Raw genomic sequence first — 14,442 nt, 5'->3', positions numbered from 1 at the left:
GCTAATAAATAAAAGCTAGTATTTAAATTAAAGATAGATATATTAATAAAAAGCAGCTTTATGATTCGTTATCATTTTACAGGTAGAATTTCTTTGTGAGAGAGGTGCAGATGTTAATAGAGGTCAAAGGTCATCATCATTACATTATGCTGCATGTTTTGGAAGACCTCAAGTAGCAAAGGTAAAGTCTAGGTTTTAAAATTACTAATTTTTAACATTTACATGGTTTAAAAATTAGAATGATATAAAACCTTTTATTTCCATGCCATCCCCATCCACTTCATTCCCCCTTACTCACTATAAGTGTTTCTTTTTAGTGTTTCCTAATGCAGATTCAATAATAACATATATATATATGTGTGTGTTTCCTCCTTTTCTTATACACTCACCTGTACTTTGTTTTTTTACTTAATAATATAAATTAGAAAAAAAGTTCTCATGTAGAGAAAGTTCTCATGCATATCCTATACTACAAGTTTATTCAACTAGTCACCTAGTGTTGAACATGTGATTGTTTCTAATTTATTACTCTTGGCAATGAATAACTTTGCCTATATTTTCTGCTGTTTGTATTAATCAATAAAATGTCCCTTTTTTAAAAAATTTTTTTTAGACAGGGTTTTGCTCTGTCACCCAGGCTGGACTGCAGTGGCACAGTAGCAACTCACTGCAGCCTTGAATTCCTGGGTTCAAACGATCTGGTGCCTCAGCCTCCTGAGTGGCTGGGATTATAGGCGTGTGCCATCATGCCTGGCTAATTTTTGTACTTTTAGTAGAGACAGGGTTTTGCCGTGTTGACCAGCCTGGTCTCAAACTCCTAGCCTCAGGTGATCTGCCTGCCTTGGCCTTCCAAAGTGCTGGGATTATAGGGTTGAGCCACTGCACCCAGCCAGATACTCTGTTTGTACAAGAATCACTTGACTCAGACTAGCAAAGGATTTTTGAGAGTTATTTTTATAGTTAGAGAAATTGAGGTTCAAAGAGGTTAAATGAAAAGGTTTACATCAAATATATGAACTAGATGTCTATAATCTGCCAATTGTGAAGTTATTTGGCATAGTACGAGGTTAGTCCACTCTGAAGTTGGGCATACCTGGATTTAAGTCTCAGCTTATGCACAAAAAAGGCTGTGTGACCTTGGACAATTTATTAAGTTTATCTGTAAAATAAGTATATATTCTTAGCAAGATTATTGTGAGAATTAGAAACAATATTGTATAGATTTACTGTAGTTACCAGCATATTGTAGGTGCTCAAATGGTAGCTGCTATTATTGTCATCTTTACACTACAACAAAATTTTCAATAACAGGTTAGTAGCTTTCTAGCCTGAGAACGGTGGCCTCTTCAAGCCTGAATTCTGTTTGTTTGAATTGGTTAGTTTTTAGAGAGAATGTTGCTTCTGAGGGTGACTAATACTAAGTAAACAAAGAGGTTTTAGAATTTCCCTTTCAAGTGCTTTTAAAGTCAACCGTTAACAAAAAAGTTTTTATTGAGCCATTGTGATTAAGTAGTTGGGGTATGAAATTATGAAAGGTTTAAGGTGTTAGTGGGTATAGATGGATATATTGATGACTTTTATTTTTGAAACAGGGTCTTGCTCTGTCTCGCAGGCTGGAATGCAGTGGCACAATCATAGCTCATGTAACCTTGAATTCCTGGGCTCAAGTGATCCTCCTGCCTCAGCCTCCAGAGTCCCTAGAACTACAGGCGTGTGCCACCATACTGGCTAATTTTTATTTTTATTTTATGATTTATTTATTTACTTATTCGTAGAGATGAGATCTCACCATGTTGCCTAGGCTGATCTTGAACTCCTGGCCTCCAGTGATCCTCCGATGTAGCCTCTCAAAGTGCTGGGATTACAGGTGTGAGCCACCACACCTGGTTGACTTTTTGGTCTAAAATTTAATTGGACTTAACTTGGTAATTGGCAGTATATAGGAGGCGATGTCGTTGATTGTCAGGTCATAAACTATAACAGTACCTGTCTTAAAGAAATTGGGAGGTGGGGTTTGATGGAGAAAGTGACATGTTAAGATGGAACATACTTAATTTGGGAAGATGATAAATAACCAAGTACAATTAATTTGTAAGTTTTTCAAGATATGAATAGGCTGCTTTTTTGTTTTTTGAGATGGAATTTCGTTCTTGTTGCTCAGGCTGGAGTGCAATGGTGCGATCTCGGCTCACCTTAACATCTGCCTCCCGGGTTCAGGCGATTCTCCTGCCTCAGCCTCCCAAATAGCTGGGATTACAGGCATGCGCCACCATGCCTGGCTAATTTTGTAGTTTTAGTAGAGACGAGGTTTCTCCATGTTGGTCAGGCTGGTCTTGAACTTCAGTCCTCAGGTGACCCACCCGCATTGGCCTCCCAAAGTGCTGGGATTATAGAATAGGCTGCTTTTAAGGTACTAAGTGCAAAGGCAGAGATTTGGATTGCCACCTACTTGATTAAGTAATTCTGGAAAATCTTTCGTTTACATAGTTGGATGTCAAAAAAATAAAGTATTGTTATATTCAAATTAAATGCTTTTCTTCTCTAGACTCTGTTACGACATGGTGCAAATCCAGATCTGAGAGATGAAGATGGGAAAACTCCATTAGATAAAGCTCGAGAAAGGGGTCATAGTGAAGTAGTAGCTATTCTTCAGTCTCCAGGTGAGTGCTACATTCTTTTCCTTTTAAGCCATCTGCTGTTATTTTTCATCTTTCACTTCCATAGCTTTCTGTAGACGCATTAACATTATATAAATGAACTATTCCTATGAAGTCAAATAATTATATATGTATATCCTTACATTTGATAAACCTTTAACAGCTTAATCTTCTATGTTCTTTGAGACCATGACTGCCTGATTCCAGAATGACCAAAATCTGAAATTCAAGAAATATGAGAATGTCAGATAAAGAATACTTTGGTGGTGTTTAGATAGGGTAGTTTGACAAAAGTTTTAAGTTTTCAGAGAGTTGAATCCAGAAGCTCTGTGAAATAATTTTTGGAACCAAGTGGAATATCCAAAATTACCTCCTTAATTTGTTATTGAGCTCATTGAAGTTACTGATGCTCTTCAATATTGCAAGCATAATTGAAACCGTGTTCTAATTTCAGTTTATTTGTTAATTAAAGATAATTATTGTTCGAAGTTGGATATATCTTAAGGTTTTTTCCTTGAAAGCAAAAATTTCCAAAAAAGTATTTCTTTAAAAAATATTTGTCCGCAGGTGATTGGATGTGTCCAGTTAATAAAGGAGATGATAAGAAAAAGAAAGATACAAACAAAGATGAAGAAGAATGTAATGAGCCCAAAGGAGATCCGGAAATGGCACCCATATACTTGAAAAGGTTATTGCCAGTGTTTGCACAAACATTTCAGCAAACTATGCTGCCTTCAATAAGGTAGTTATTCATACTATTTGTATGTGTTAGTCAAATTACACCAATTATATGGTTTTATTTATCTCCCTTTTCCAGAAGGATTTGAGGTTTATTTTAATGTTAAAAAGGTATGGTAAGAATAAAAATTAGATCAGAAGTGGGAAGTCCTATCTTTTCTTCTGACGATCTAAATGAAGAGGAGGGAGGTTTAGAAAAGATTCCTAGATTCTTAACAAATTTTTGGTAGGTCTCTGAATATTAAATCTCTATTTGATAAGTATTGCAAACACTTACTGAGATTTTTGGAAGCCTGTTGGTAGGGGCAGTATGAGATGGCCACTGGAGGAGTTATACAGATAGATGAGACTTGGCTCTTGCTTACTCTTCCCCTTGTGGGCTAGTAAGGCTGTATGTGGGTAAAACACAGAGTGATAAGTGGTAGATTAAGCACATATTCAAGGTTCTCTGGGAATATAGATGATTTAACAACTAATTGGGCTGGACAGATTGGAGACAGTTTTATGCAGAGGTGAGATTTAAATTGTGGTTTAAAGCACACTTAGGATTTTTCTAGGTAGACAGATTTGGAAGCATGGGTGAAGAAGAGTATGTGCAAATGCATGAAGGTATAAATCCATCCATCAGGAACTCCTTGTGGCTCTCCCTCTACAGTGCATCCATAGCTTGCTATTTCTTTTCATCTTTTGCTAGTCAGTACTCTGATCCAAACCTCAAAGACAGTGGTTTGATCACTGTAGTGGCCTCTTAATTAGTCATTCTGCTTTTTCTCTCTTGCTCTTTTACAATGTTTGTACATATTAGGCTGAATTATATCTGTAGATGTGTGTGTGTATATATATTTTTAATTACTTAATTTTTTGAGACAGGATATCGCTGTCACCCGGGCTGGAGTGCAGTGGCTGGATCATGGCTCACTGCAGCCTTGACTTCCTGGGCTCCAGTGATTCTCCCACCTTAGCCTCCCGAATAGCTGGGACTACAAGTGTGCCACCGTACCCAGCTAATTTTTTGTACTTTTAGTATAGATGGGGATTCACCGTGTTGCCCAGGCTCGTCTCAAATGCCTGGGTTCAAGTGATTGCCCACCTCAGCCTCCCAGGTGCTGGGATTACAGACATGGGCCACTACACCTGACCATATATATTTTTAGAGACAAGTCTTGCTCTGTCACCCAAGCTGGAGTGCAGTGGCACAATTATAGCTTACTGTAACCTTGAACTCCTGTGCTCCAGCAGTTCCCTACCCCAGCCTCTCAAGTAGCTAGGACTACAGATGTATACCGCCTTGCCTGACTAATTCTTAAATTTTTTGTAGAGACGTGGTGTTGCTCTTTTGCCCAGGGTGGTCTTGAACTCCTAGCCTCAATTGATTTTTCTGCCTTGGCCTCCCAAAGTGTTGGGATTCTAAGTGTGAGCTTCTGCATTGCACCTGGCCCTGGCCTGAGAATTATGTACTTTTTTTTTTTTTTCTTAATTTTTTTAGAGACAAAGTCTTGCTGTCTTGTCTAGGCTGGAGTGCAGTGGCACAGTCACAGCTTACTGCATATTTGAACTCCTGGGCTCAAGGAATCCTCCCACCTTAGCTTACTGAGTATCTAGGACTACAGGTGTGCACCACCACACCAGCTAATGTTTTTATTTTTTTGTGGAGATGAGGTCTGGCCATCTTGCCCAGGCTGGTCTTAACTCCAGGGCTCAAGCAATCCTCTGGCCTCAGCTTCCTGAAGTGCTGGAATTACAGGCATGAGCTACCGCACTTGGCTTGAGAATTATATATTTAAATCATATCACACTACTATTATATATTTAAATTATATCACACTACTTTCTAGTTTGAATCCTTCATAGCTTCCAGTTGGCTTTAACTAAAACTCAGCTTCTTAACCCTTAGGCTTGCAAGTTCTTAGATAATCCCAACCCAGCTCTCCACCTGAGTATTACCTAATATTTGGCCCATTACACTTATGCTAGCCTTCTTTCTATTTGTGGAACCCTCCAAGCACATCCTTGCCTTAGGGCTTTTGTACTTATTTGTCATCTGCTTGAGACTTTCTGTCCCCAGATCTTCTGAATGGGTGTTTGCTTCTTATCATTCAGATCTCAGTTCAAATGTTACATCAATTGAAGTCTGTCTCCCTGATTTAAATTTACCCTGTTTCACTTTTTTTTTTTTTTTTTTTAATTTGAGACGGAGTCTCACTCTGTCACCCAGGCTGGAGTGCAGTGGCTGAATCTCAGCTCACTGCAAGCTCCGCCTCCCGGGTTTACGCCATTCTCCTGCCTCAGTCTCCCAAGTAGGTGGGACTACAGGCGCCCGCCACCACGCCTGGCTAGTTTTTTGTGTTTTTTAGTAGAGACGGGGTTTCACCGTGTTCGCCAGGACGGTCTTGATCTCCTGACCTCGTGATCCGCCTGTTTCGGCCTCCCAAAGTGCTGGGATTACAGGCTTGAGCCACCGCGCCCGGCCGACACTTTTTTTTATCAATAATGTTTTACTGACTTTACAAAGCTTACGCTATCTTGGCTGGGTGCGGTGGCTAACGCCTGTTATCCCAGCACTTTGGGAGGCTGAGGCAGGTGGATCACTTGAGGCCAGGAGTTTGAAATCAGCCTGGCTAACATGGCAAAACCCATCTCCATGAAAAATTAAAAAATTAACTGGATGTGGTAGCGCTTTTCCATATTCCCAGCTACTCAGGAGGCTGAGGCAGGAGAATTGCTTGAACCCAGGAGGCGGAGGTTGCAGTGAGCTGAGATGGCGCCACTGCATTCCAACCTAGGCACCAGAGCAAGACTCCATCTCAAAAAAAAAAAAAAAAAAAAAAAAAGGTTACACTATCTGAAATACTGCTTTTTGGGGGCTTTTGTTTGTTTTATTGTCTCTTTAAGGTAAGCACCCTGAGAACTGGTGAGATTCAAGTACCTTATGTACTGCTGCATTCCTACAAAGGCAAGGAGGTATAGAATAGGGCCTGATCCTTAGGTCCTCAGTAGATACTTACTGAATGATTGAATGAGTGTGTTTTGTTAGCAGTTGCAAATATTTCAGTATTAATGGAGTACAGGATACATTTGGAAAGCTCAGAGAGTAACGTTAAGAAAGTAGAGAGGAGCTTTTTATAACCTGTGAAGGCTTTTGTAGGCCATGTGAAATGATCTTGGCTTACTGCAGCCTCTGCCTCCTGGGTTCAAGTGATTCTCCTGCCTCAGCCTCCCAAGGGTTTAACAGGGATTACAGGCATGCACCACCATGCCCAGCTAATTTTTGTAGTTTTAGTAGAGATGGCATTTTGCCATGTTGGCCAGCGTGGTCTTGAACTCCTGACCTCAAGTGATCTGCCTGCCTCAGCCTCCTAAAGTACTGGGATGACAGGGGGTGAGCCACCGCGCCCGGCCCTTTAGACATTTTTAAACAATGTTTTAGCTGCAGGGTCTCACTGTCGCACAGGCTAGAGTATAGTGGAGTGCTCATAGCTTACTGCAATATCAAACTCCTGGGCTCAAGGGATTTTCCCACCTCAGCCTCCCAAGCACCTGCGACCGCAGTTGTGCACCACTGCGCCAGCTAATTTTTTGGGGGAGGACAGGGTGGCTCACTCCGTCACCTAGGCTAGAAGGCTCACAATCTTGGCTCACTGCAGGCTCTGCCTCCCAGGCTCAAGCGATCCTGTCACCTCAGTCTCCCAAGTAGCTGAGACTACAGATGCAAGCCACCATGCCTGGCTAAACACCTGGCTAATTAAAAAAAGTTTTGTTTGTAGAGATGAAGTCTTGCTGTGTTGCCCAGACTGGTCTCAAACTCCTAGGCTCAAGCAATCTTCCCATGTCAGCCTCCCAAAATGTTGGGTTTACAGGCATGAGCCACCGTGTGTGGTCTGGTTTTCTTTTCTTTCTTTCCTTCTTTTTATTTTTTATTTTTTATTTTTTTTGTGACAGGATCTTACCCTGCTGCTCAGCCTGGAGTGCGGTGGTATGATCTTAGCTCACTGCAGCCTCAGCCTCCTGGGCTCAAGCAATTCTCCAGCCTCCCAAGGAGCTGACACTACAGGCGAGCACCACCACACCCAGCTGATTTTTTTTTTTTATGTAAACAGGGTCTCACTATGTTGCCCAGACTGTTGCCCAGATCCTCAAGAGGATCACTCTTGAGCTCTAGTGATCCTCCCAAAGTGCTAAGATTAACAGGTGCGAGCCACTGCGACTGGCCCAGTATTTTTTTTTAAACAGTTTGAGAGAAAAAAGTAGACTTGGTGGGATATAGTGGGAAGTTGTTCTTGGGTGAAAACATTAAATAATCTAAAGACATAAATTCTTCTAAAATTAATTTGTAGGTTATGCAGTTCTAAAGGAAATAACTACAGAATTTGTTTTAGAACTTGACAGATCCCAAAGTTCATCTGGAAGAATAAATAGGTGAGATTATTAAAGAAAAATCTGAAAAGTTAGTGTAACCCTTTAGCAATGAAACCTTTATGATAACTAGCAGAATAGTGTGTAAATCAATGGAATAAAATAGTCCCCCCAATATAGCCAGTTATATATAGGTATTGAATGTATTATAATGAATGTTTCTCAGATCATTCACGGGAGGGAGTACTATTTACTAAGTGGTACTGGAATATCTGCTTTGTAGTTTGATTTTAAAAATCACCCTAATCTTTTATCTTATATTTTAAATCTAAAAAAATTCTAAGACTTAAAAACTAAAGTATTAGGAAAAGAAAAAGGATAAGATACTTTTTTTCCCCTGTCCTCCAAAACTTTTTTTTTTGAGACAATCTTGCTCTGTCACTTAGGCTGCAGTGCAGTGGCATGATCTTGGCTCACTGCACCCTCCGACTCCCAGGTTCAAGCAATTCTCGTGCCTCAGCCTTCCTAGGAGCTTGGAATTAAGGACATGCACCACCATGCCCAGCTAATTTTTGTATTTTTTTAGTAGAGATGGGGTTTCACCATGTTGGCCAGGCTGGCCTTGAACTCCTGGCCTCATGTGATCTACCCTCCTCGGCCTCCCAAAGTGTTGGAATTACAGGCGTGAGCCCCTCCGAACCTCTGAGCAAAGGAAAATATACTTGAATGTTTATCAGACCTTGATAGGAAGAACGGCTTTTTGTTTGTTTGTTTTTTTGAGACAGAGTCCTGCTCTGTTGCCCAGGCTGGAGTGCAGTGCCACCATCTCGGCTCACGGCAACCTCCTGAGTAGCTGGGATCACAGGCACACACCACCATGCCTGGCTAATTTTTTTGTGTTTTTAGTAGAGATGGGGTTTTACCATGTCGGCCAGTCTGGTCTTGAACTCCTGATCTCGTGATCTGCCCACTTTGGCCTCCCAAAATGCTGGGTTTACAGGTGTGAGCCACCACAGCCAGCCTGGCTTTTTCTTTTTTCTTTTTTTTTTTTTGAGACAGGGTGTTGCTGTCACCCAGACTGGAGTGCAATAATGTGATCATGGCTCACTGCAACCTTGAATTCCATGGCACAGTGTATCCTCTTGCCTCAGCCTCTTGAGTAGCTAGAACTGCAGGCACACACCACCAGGTCCAACTAATTTTTATTTTTAGAGACAGCCTTGCTTTGCTGCCCAGGCTGGTCTTGAACTCCCAGGCTTAAGCAGTTCCCCTGCCTTGACCTCCCAAACTGTGGGATTATAGGCGTGAGCCACTATGCCTGGCTTACTTTAGAAACTTATTTGCATTAGCCAAATATGTCCTTTTAAATTTATTTTATGTAAAAAGCATAAAACTACTACATACCAGAAACAGTATTAACTGCAGCCACAGATGTCCCAGAATAGAAACTTTTAATCTAAATAAATTTGCCAGCAGGTGGGTATTTGTTAGCAAATATGACAAAGGGATACTGTCTTTATTATATAAAGGGCATATACAAATTGATCATAAAAATTTCAGAGCCATTTGAGTAAAGTAGCCAATGAAATTAAGGCACAGTGTTCAAGAAGAAACAGCAAAAAATTAATATAGAAAAATATATTTCCTAGCTGGGCATGTTAGCTCATGCATGTAATCCCAGCACTTTGGGAGGCTGAGGTGGGAGGATTGCTTGAATCCAGGAGTTTGAGACCAGCGTGGGCAACATAGTGAAACCCTGTCTCTATAAAACGCACAAAAATTAGCTGAGTATGGTGGTGCATGCCTGTAGTCCTAGCTACTTGGGAGGCTGAGGTGGGAGGATTGCTTGAGTCTGGGCAGTCAAGGCTGCAGTGAGCCAAGATTGTGCTGCTGCACTCCAGTCTAGGTGACAAAGTGAGATGCTGTCTCAAAAAAAAAAAAAAAAATTTCCTTACTAGTAAAAAGCAAAACATTTTAGAGATAAGTAAAATTTGGTATCATTTTTACCTATTCGACAATTGAGAAACTTAAAAAATTAGAAATTTTTTTAAGTAAAGAGGAGTATTGTAGATACTCATATTTAGTGATAATTTAAGGTGTTAACAGCCTTTTTTGAATCAGTTTGCCAATACGAATGCAGTACTCATACACATTCAATACTTAATGAAAGTGTTTAGGCTCTTAGATCTGAGAATCCCTCTGTATTGAAGGAATGTGAAGAAACTATTTCCACAAAAATAAATAGTGCTATTTTTAATGGAAAAGACTGTAAACTACATGTTCAAAATTTATATAATAGTGTTAAACAGAAAAATTTTATGTTGTAAGTATTATGTATCATCTGCTGATTAAGAGATAGAATTTGAATATAGGCTCTGTAATGTATTAGCTTGGTGATCTTAGTAGACTGATCTATCTCTCAATATCTTCACTTGTAAATTCGAGATAGTAAAACCCACCTCATAGATTTTGTTGTGTGGATTAAATTAATTATGTTTTTAAAGTGCATAAAAAGATTCCTACTCATAATGCCTCAGTATGTGAGAGAGATAGATAAATAATATATAAACATTCTAATGCATTGTTAATTGAAATAAGTAATGATATAAAACTAATACTTAAATTCTGGTATTTACAATGGAATATAAATAAAAACTGGGGCCAGTAATAAAAACTGGGGCCAGGCACAGTGACTCATGCCTATAATCCCAGCACTTTGGGAGGCCAAAGAGGGTGGATCTCCTGAGCACAGGATTTTGACACCAGCCTGGGCAATGTGGTAAAACCCTTTCTCTACAAAAATAGAAAAGTTAGCTGGGCATGGTGGCAGGTGCCTGTAGTCCCAGCTACTTGGAAAGTTGAGACACAAGAATCACTTGAACCTGGGAGTCGGAGGTTGCAGTGAGCCAAAATCCTGCCACTGCACTCCAGCCTTGGGGACAAAGCGAGATGCTGTCTCAAAAAAAAAAAAAAAAAAAAAAAAAAAAGAAATTATGGCTGGGTGTGGTGGCTCACACCTGTAATCCCAGTACTTTGAGAGGCTGAGGCAGGTGGATCACCTGAGGTCAGGAGTTTGAGATCAGCCTGGCCAACATGATGAAACTCCGTCTCTATTAAAACTACAAAAATTAGCTGGATGTGGTGGTGCACACCTGTAATCCCAGCTACTCCAGAGGTTGAGACGGGAGAATCGCTTGAACCCAGGAGGTAGAGGTTGCAGTGAGCCGAGATCACGCCACTGCACTTCAGCCTGGGTGACAGAGCGAGACTGTGTTCCAAAAAAATAAATAAATAAAACTAAATTAAAAACAACAAAACAAAAACTGGAAAGAATCAATCCTGTTAGAACAGTTTGTCCTCTGTCCACCTATCATTTTCTGTAATGTACTTGAATTTGTAATAAAGCATATTCCTTCATTAAAGAAATATAATGTTATAACTTCAGCTAGAGAGAGTTATAAAATATGTAGAGACCCCATGCTGTAGAAATACAGTTGTGTCACATGCTTCTCTGGGACATCAGTTGAGAATTTTGCCTCTTTATTCTTCTATCAGTCACCTCAAGGGTAATGATATCTGCAGCTTAGTGCCTAGAACATTGTTAGATACTTAGAAAATATTTGTTAAATGAATTGGTTATTGGCTCTTACATAATAGACAAACCTCTGTTTTTTTGGTTTATTTGTTTTTAAGACAGAGTCTTGCTCTGTCGCCCAGACTGGAGTGCAGTGGCACGATCTTGGCCTGCTACAACCTCCACCTCTAGGATTCAAGCAGTTCTCCTGTCTCAGCCTCCCGAGTAGCTGGGACTACAGGTGCCCACCCTGCCCGACTAATTTTTATGTTTTTGATAGAGATGAGGTTTCACCATATTGGTTAGGCTGATCTCGAACTCCTGACCTCAGGTGATCCACCTGCCTCAGCCTCCCGAAGTGCTAGGATTACAGGCGTGAACCACCTCTCCCAGCCAAGCCCCTTTTTATTAATAGTTTATTATCATTTAAGTGTATGTGGATATGTGTTTTTTATTTTAAAAGATGAGGTTACATGTTATAAAATTGAGGTTAATTTGGCCGGGTGCGGTGGCTCATGCCTGTAGTCCCAGCACTTTGGGAGGCAAAGGTGGGCAGATCACGGGGTCAGGAGATCGAGATTATCCTGGCTAACATGGTGAAACCCCATCTTTACTAAAAATACAAAAAATTAGCCGGGCGTGGTGGCGTGTGCCTGTAGTCCCAGCTACTTGGGAGTCTGAGGCAGGAGAATGGTATGAACCTGGGAGGCGGAGGTTGCAGTGAGCTGAGATTGTGCCACTGTACTCCAGCCTGGGCGACAGAGCGAGACTCTTATCTCAAAAAAAAAAAAAAAAAAAAGTGAGATTAATTTGTGTGACTTTATTGAGTGTATTTTATGGTCTAAGCAAAGCAGTACGTAAATAAAAGGGAAAGAAGGCATGTGAATTTGTTAATGGTGGGAATATTTTTGGGGCGTGGGATTATTAGGATCTCTTATTTTCATTTATATGAGTCCATAGTTGTAGTGAACATGGATTTTAAACTTGATGAAAGACAAATTAATTTAAAATTTTGTTTTTCATATAAATTACATGGTATCTTAAGTTCTTAGAGCATTGTATTTTGGATTATAGGAAATTTTAGATTAGTTATAATTTGTATCATTTCTTTTCTTTTCTTTTTTTTTGAGATGGAATCTCCTTCAGTCTCCCAGAATGGAGTACAGTGGCACGATCTCCTGGGTTCAAGTGATTATTCTGTCTCAGGCTCCTGAGTAGCTGAGATTACAGGTGCCTGCCACCATGTCTAGCTAATTTTTGTATTTTTGGTAGAGGCGGGATTTCTCCAAGTTGGCCAGGCTAGTCTTGAACTCCTGAGCTCAAGTAATCCGCCTGCCTCAGCCTCCCAAAATGCAGGGATTACAGGCATGAGCCACCGTGCTGGGCCCCATTTATTTTCTTGGTAGTTGTAGTACTTTTTACTTAATTTTCTAAAATTATCATGGCATGTTAATGTTCATGCTGGTAAAGTGTAGAATATAGAATAGAAGAGTGCATTTAAGAAAATTATAAGTCATTTTTGGTGAGCTCAATATATTTATAATAGAAAACAAATGGAATTATCTCAAAAATGAACATGTGCTGAGTCCCAATTTTTTTGTATTTTTTTATTAAGTGTATTCTTTTAGAGTGTATAAAATGTAACATTGGCTATTTTACTGTTCATTAATGCATGCATTTTGGTTTAACTTCATTTGGCTTCATATAATTCTATTTTTACTTTTCAAGGAAAGCAAGTCTTGCTCTAATTCGAAAAATGATTCATTTTTGCTCTGAAGCACTGTTAAAAGAAGTTTGCGATTCTGATGTTGGTCACAATTTGCCTACAATACTAGTGGAAATCACTGCAACTGTCCTGGATCAAGAGGTCAGTTTCTTTTTCAAAACTCTTCTAGCATTAATTTCCTTTAGGTAGTAGTCTGAAATAAAAATTTTGTTTTAATTTCAGTAAATCATTTTGTGCAAATTACTGCATTTCTCTGCTCCTGGCAACTAAACTTATTTTTACTGCTTTTCTTTCACTTCCTTGCTATCATGTACTTCCCCCCTCCTTTTTTTTTTTTCCTCAGGATGATGATGATGGCCACTTGCTGGCTTTGCAGATCATAAGGGATTTAGTAGATAAAGGCGGTGATATATTTTTGGATCAGCTAGCCAGACTTGGTGTAATTAGCAAAGTGTCAACGTTGGCAGGTCCTTCCTCTGATGATGAGAATGAAGAGGAATCAAAACCAGAAAAAGTGAGTGGTCTTAATTGTAGAGGTATCAGGAAGAGTTACTTTTGAGGAAAATCTAGTTCGATTTTTGATGGGTTTTGACAAGATGACAATTATCTTGACAAATAATTGACAATGAAATAGTTTTGTATAATTTTTAAATTGGTCAATTTTCTTTTAAAACATTTTATGGATCAACAATTTTAAACATACAGAAATGTTGCAAATATAATTAAAGAATATCAGAATACTCTCTATCCACATCGACTAGTTACTGACATTTTGCCCCATTTCCTTTCATATTTTTTCAGACACGTGTCTCTGTGTGTGTGTGTGTGTGTACATTTTTTTTTTTTTTTTTTTTGAGATGCAGTTTTGCTCTTGTTGCCCAGGCTGGAGTGCAATGGCACGATCTCAGCTCACTGTCGCCTCCGCCTCCCGGGTTCAAGTGGTTCTTCTGCCTCAGCCTTCCGAGTAGCTGGGATTACAGGCATGCGCCACCATGCCTGGCTAATTTTGTATTTTTAGTGGAGACGGGGTTTCTCCATGTTGGTCAGGCTGGTCTCAAACTCCTGACCTTGATCCACCCGCCTTGACCTCCCAAAATGCAGGCGTGAGCCACTGCCCCAGCCAATGTGTGTACATTTATTTTATTTTATTTTTATTAATTTTTTGAGACGGAGTTACACTCTTGTTGCCCAGACTGGAGTGCGATCTCAGCTCACTGCAACCTCCACCTTCCTGGGTTCAAGCGATTCTCCTGCCTCAGCCTCCTGAGTAGTTGGGATTACAGGCATGCGCCACCACACTCAGCTAATTTTGTATTTTTAGTAGAAACGGGCTTTCTCCATGTTGGTCAGGCTGGTCTCAAACTCCCGACCTCAGGTGATCCGCCTGTCTCAGC

At 40.1% G+C, this 14,442-nt stretch overlaps 1 protein-coding gene across 28 annotated transcripts in view; it reads left to right on the top strand.

Annotated features, from left to right (window-relative positions):
- HECTD1 (HECT domain E3 ubiquitin protein ligase 1) overlaps positions 1–14,442 on the top strand; it is a 111,805-nt gene that overhangs the window by 38,674 nt on the left and 58,689 nt on the right. For all 28 annotated transcript variants that reach the window (XM_073997179.1, XM_005561025.4, XM_073997172.1 and 25 more), the window contains 5 exons: positions 83–181; positions 2,546–2,660; positions 3,225–3,399; positions 13,051–13,189; positions 13,392–13,562. In XM_073997179.1, coding sequence (XP_073853280.1) covers positions 83–181; positions 2,546–2,660; positions 3,225–3,399; positions 13,051–13,189; positions 13,392–13,562 — 699 coding nt within the window. The remainder of the gene's footprint in view (positions 1–82; positions 182–2,545; positions 2,661–3,224; positions 3,400–13,050; positions 13,190–13,391; positions 13,563–14,442) is intronic.

Source organism: Macaca fascicularis, chromosome 7 (assembly GCF_037993035.2).
Source record: "Macaca fascicularis isolate 582-1 chromosome 7, T2T-MFA8v1.1".
NCBI classification, from domain to species: domain Eukaryota; kingdom Metazoa; phylum Chordata; class Mammalia; order Primates; family Cercopithecidae; genus Macaca; species Macaca fascicularis.
The sequence above is the reverse complement of the archived record's forward strand: the minus strand, read 5'-3'. Positions and strand labels throughout refer to the sequence as shown.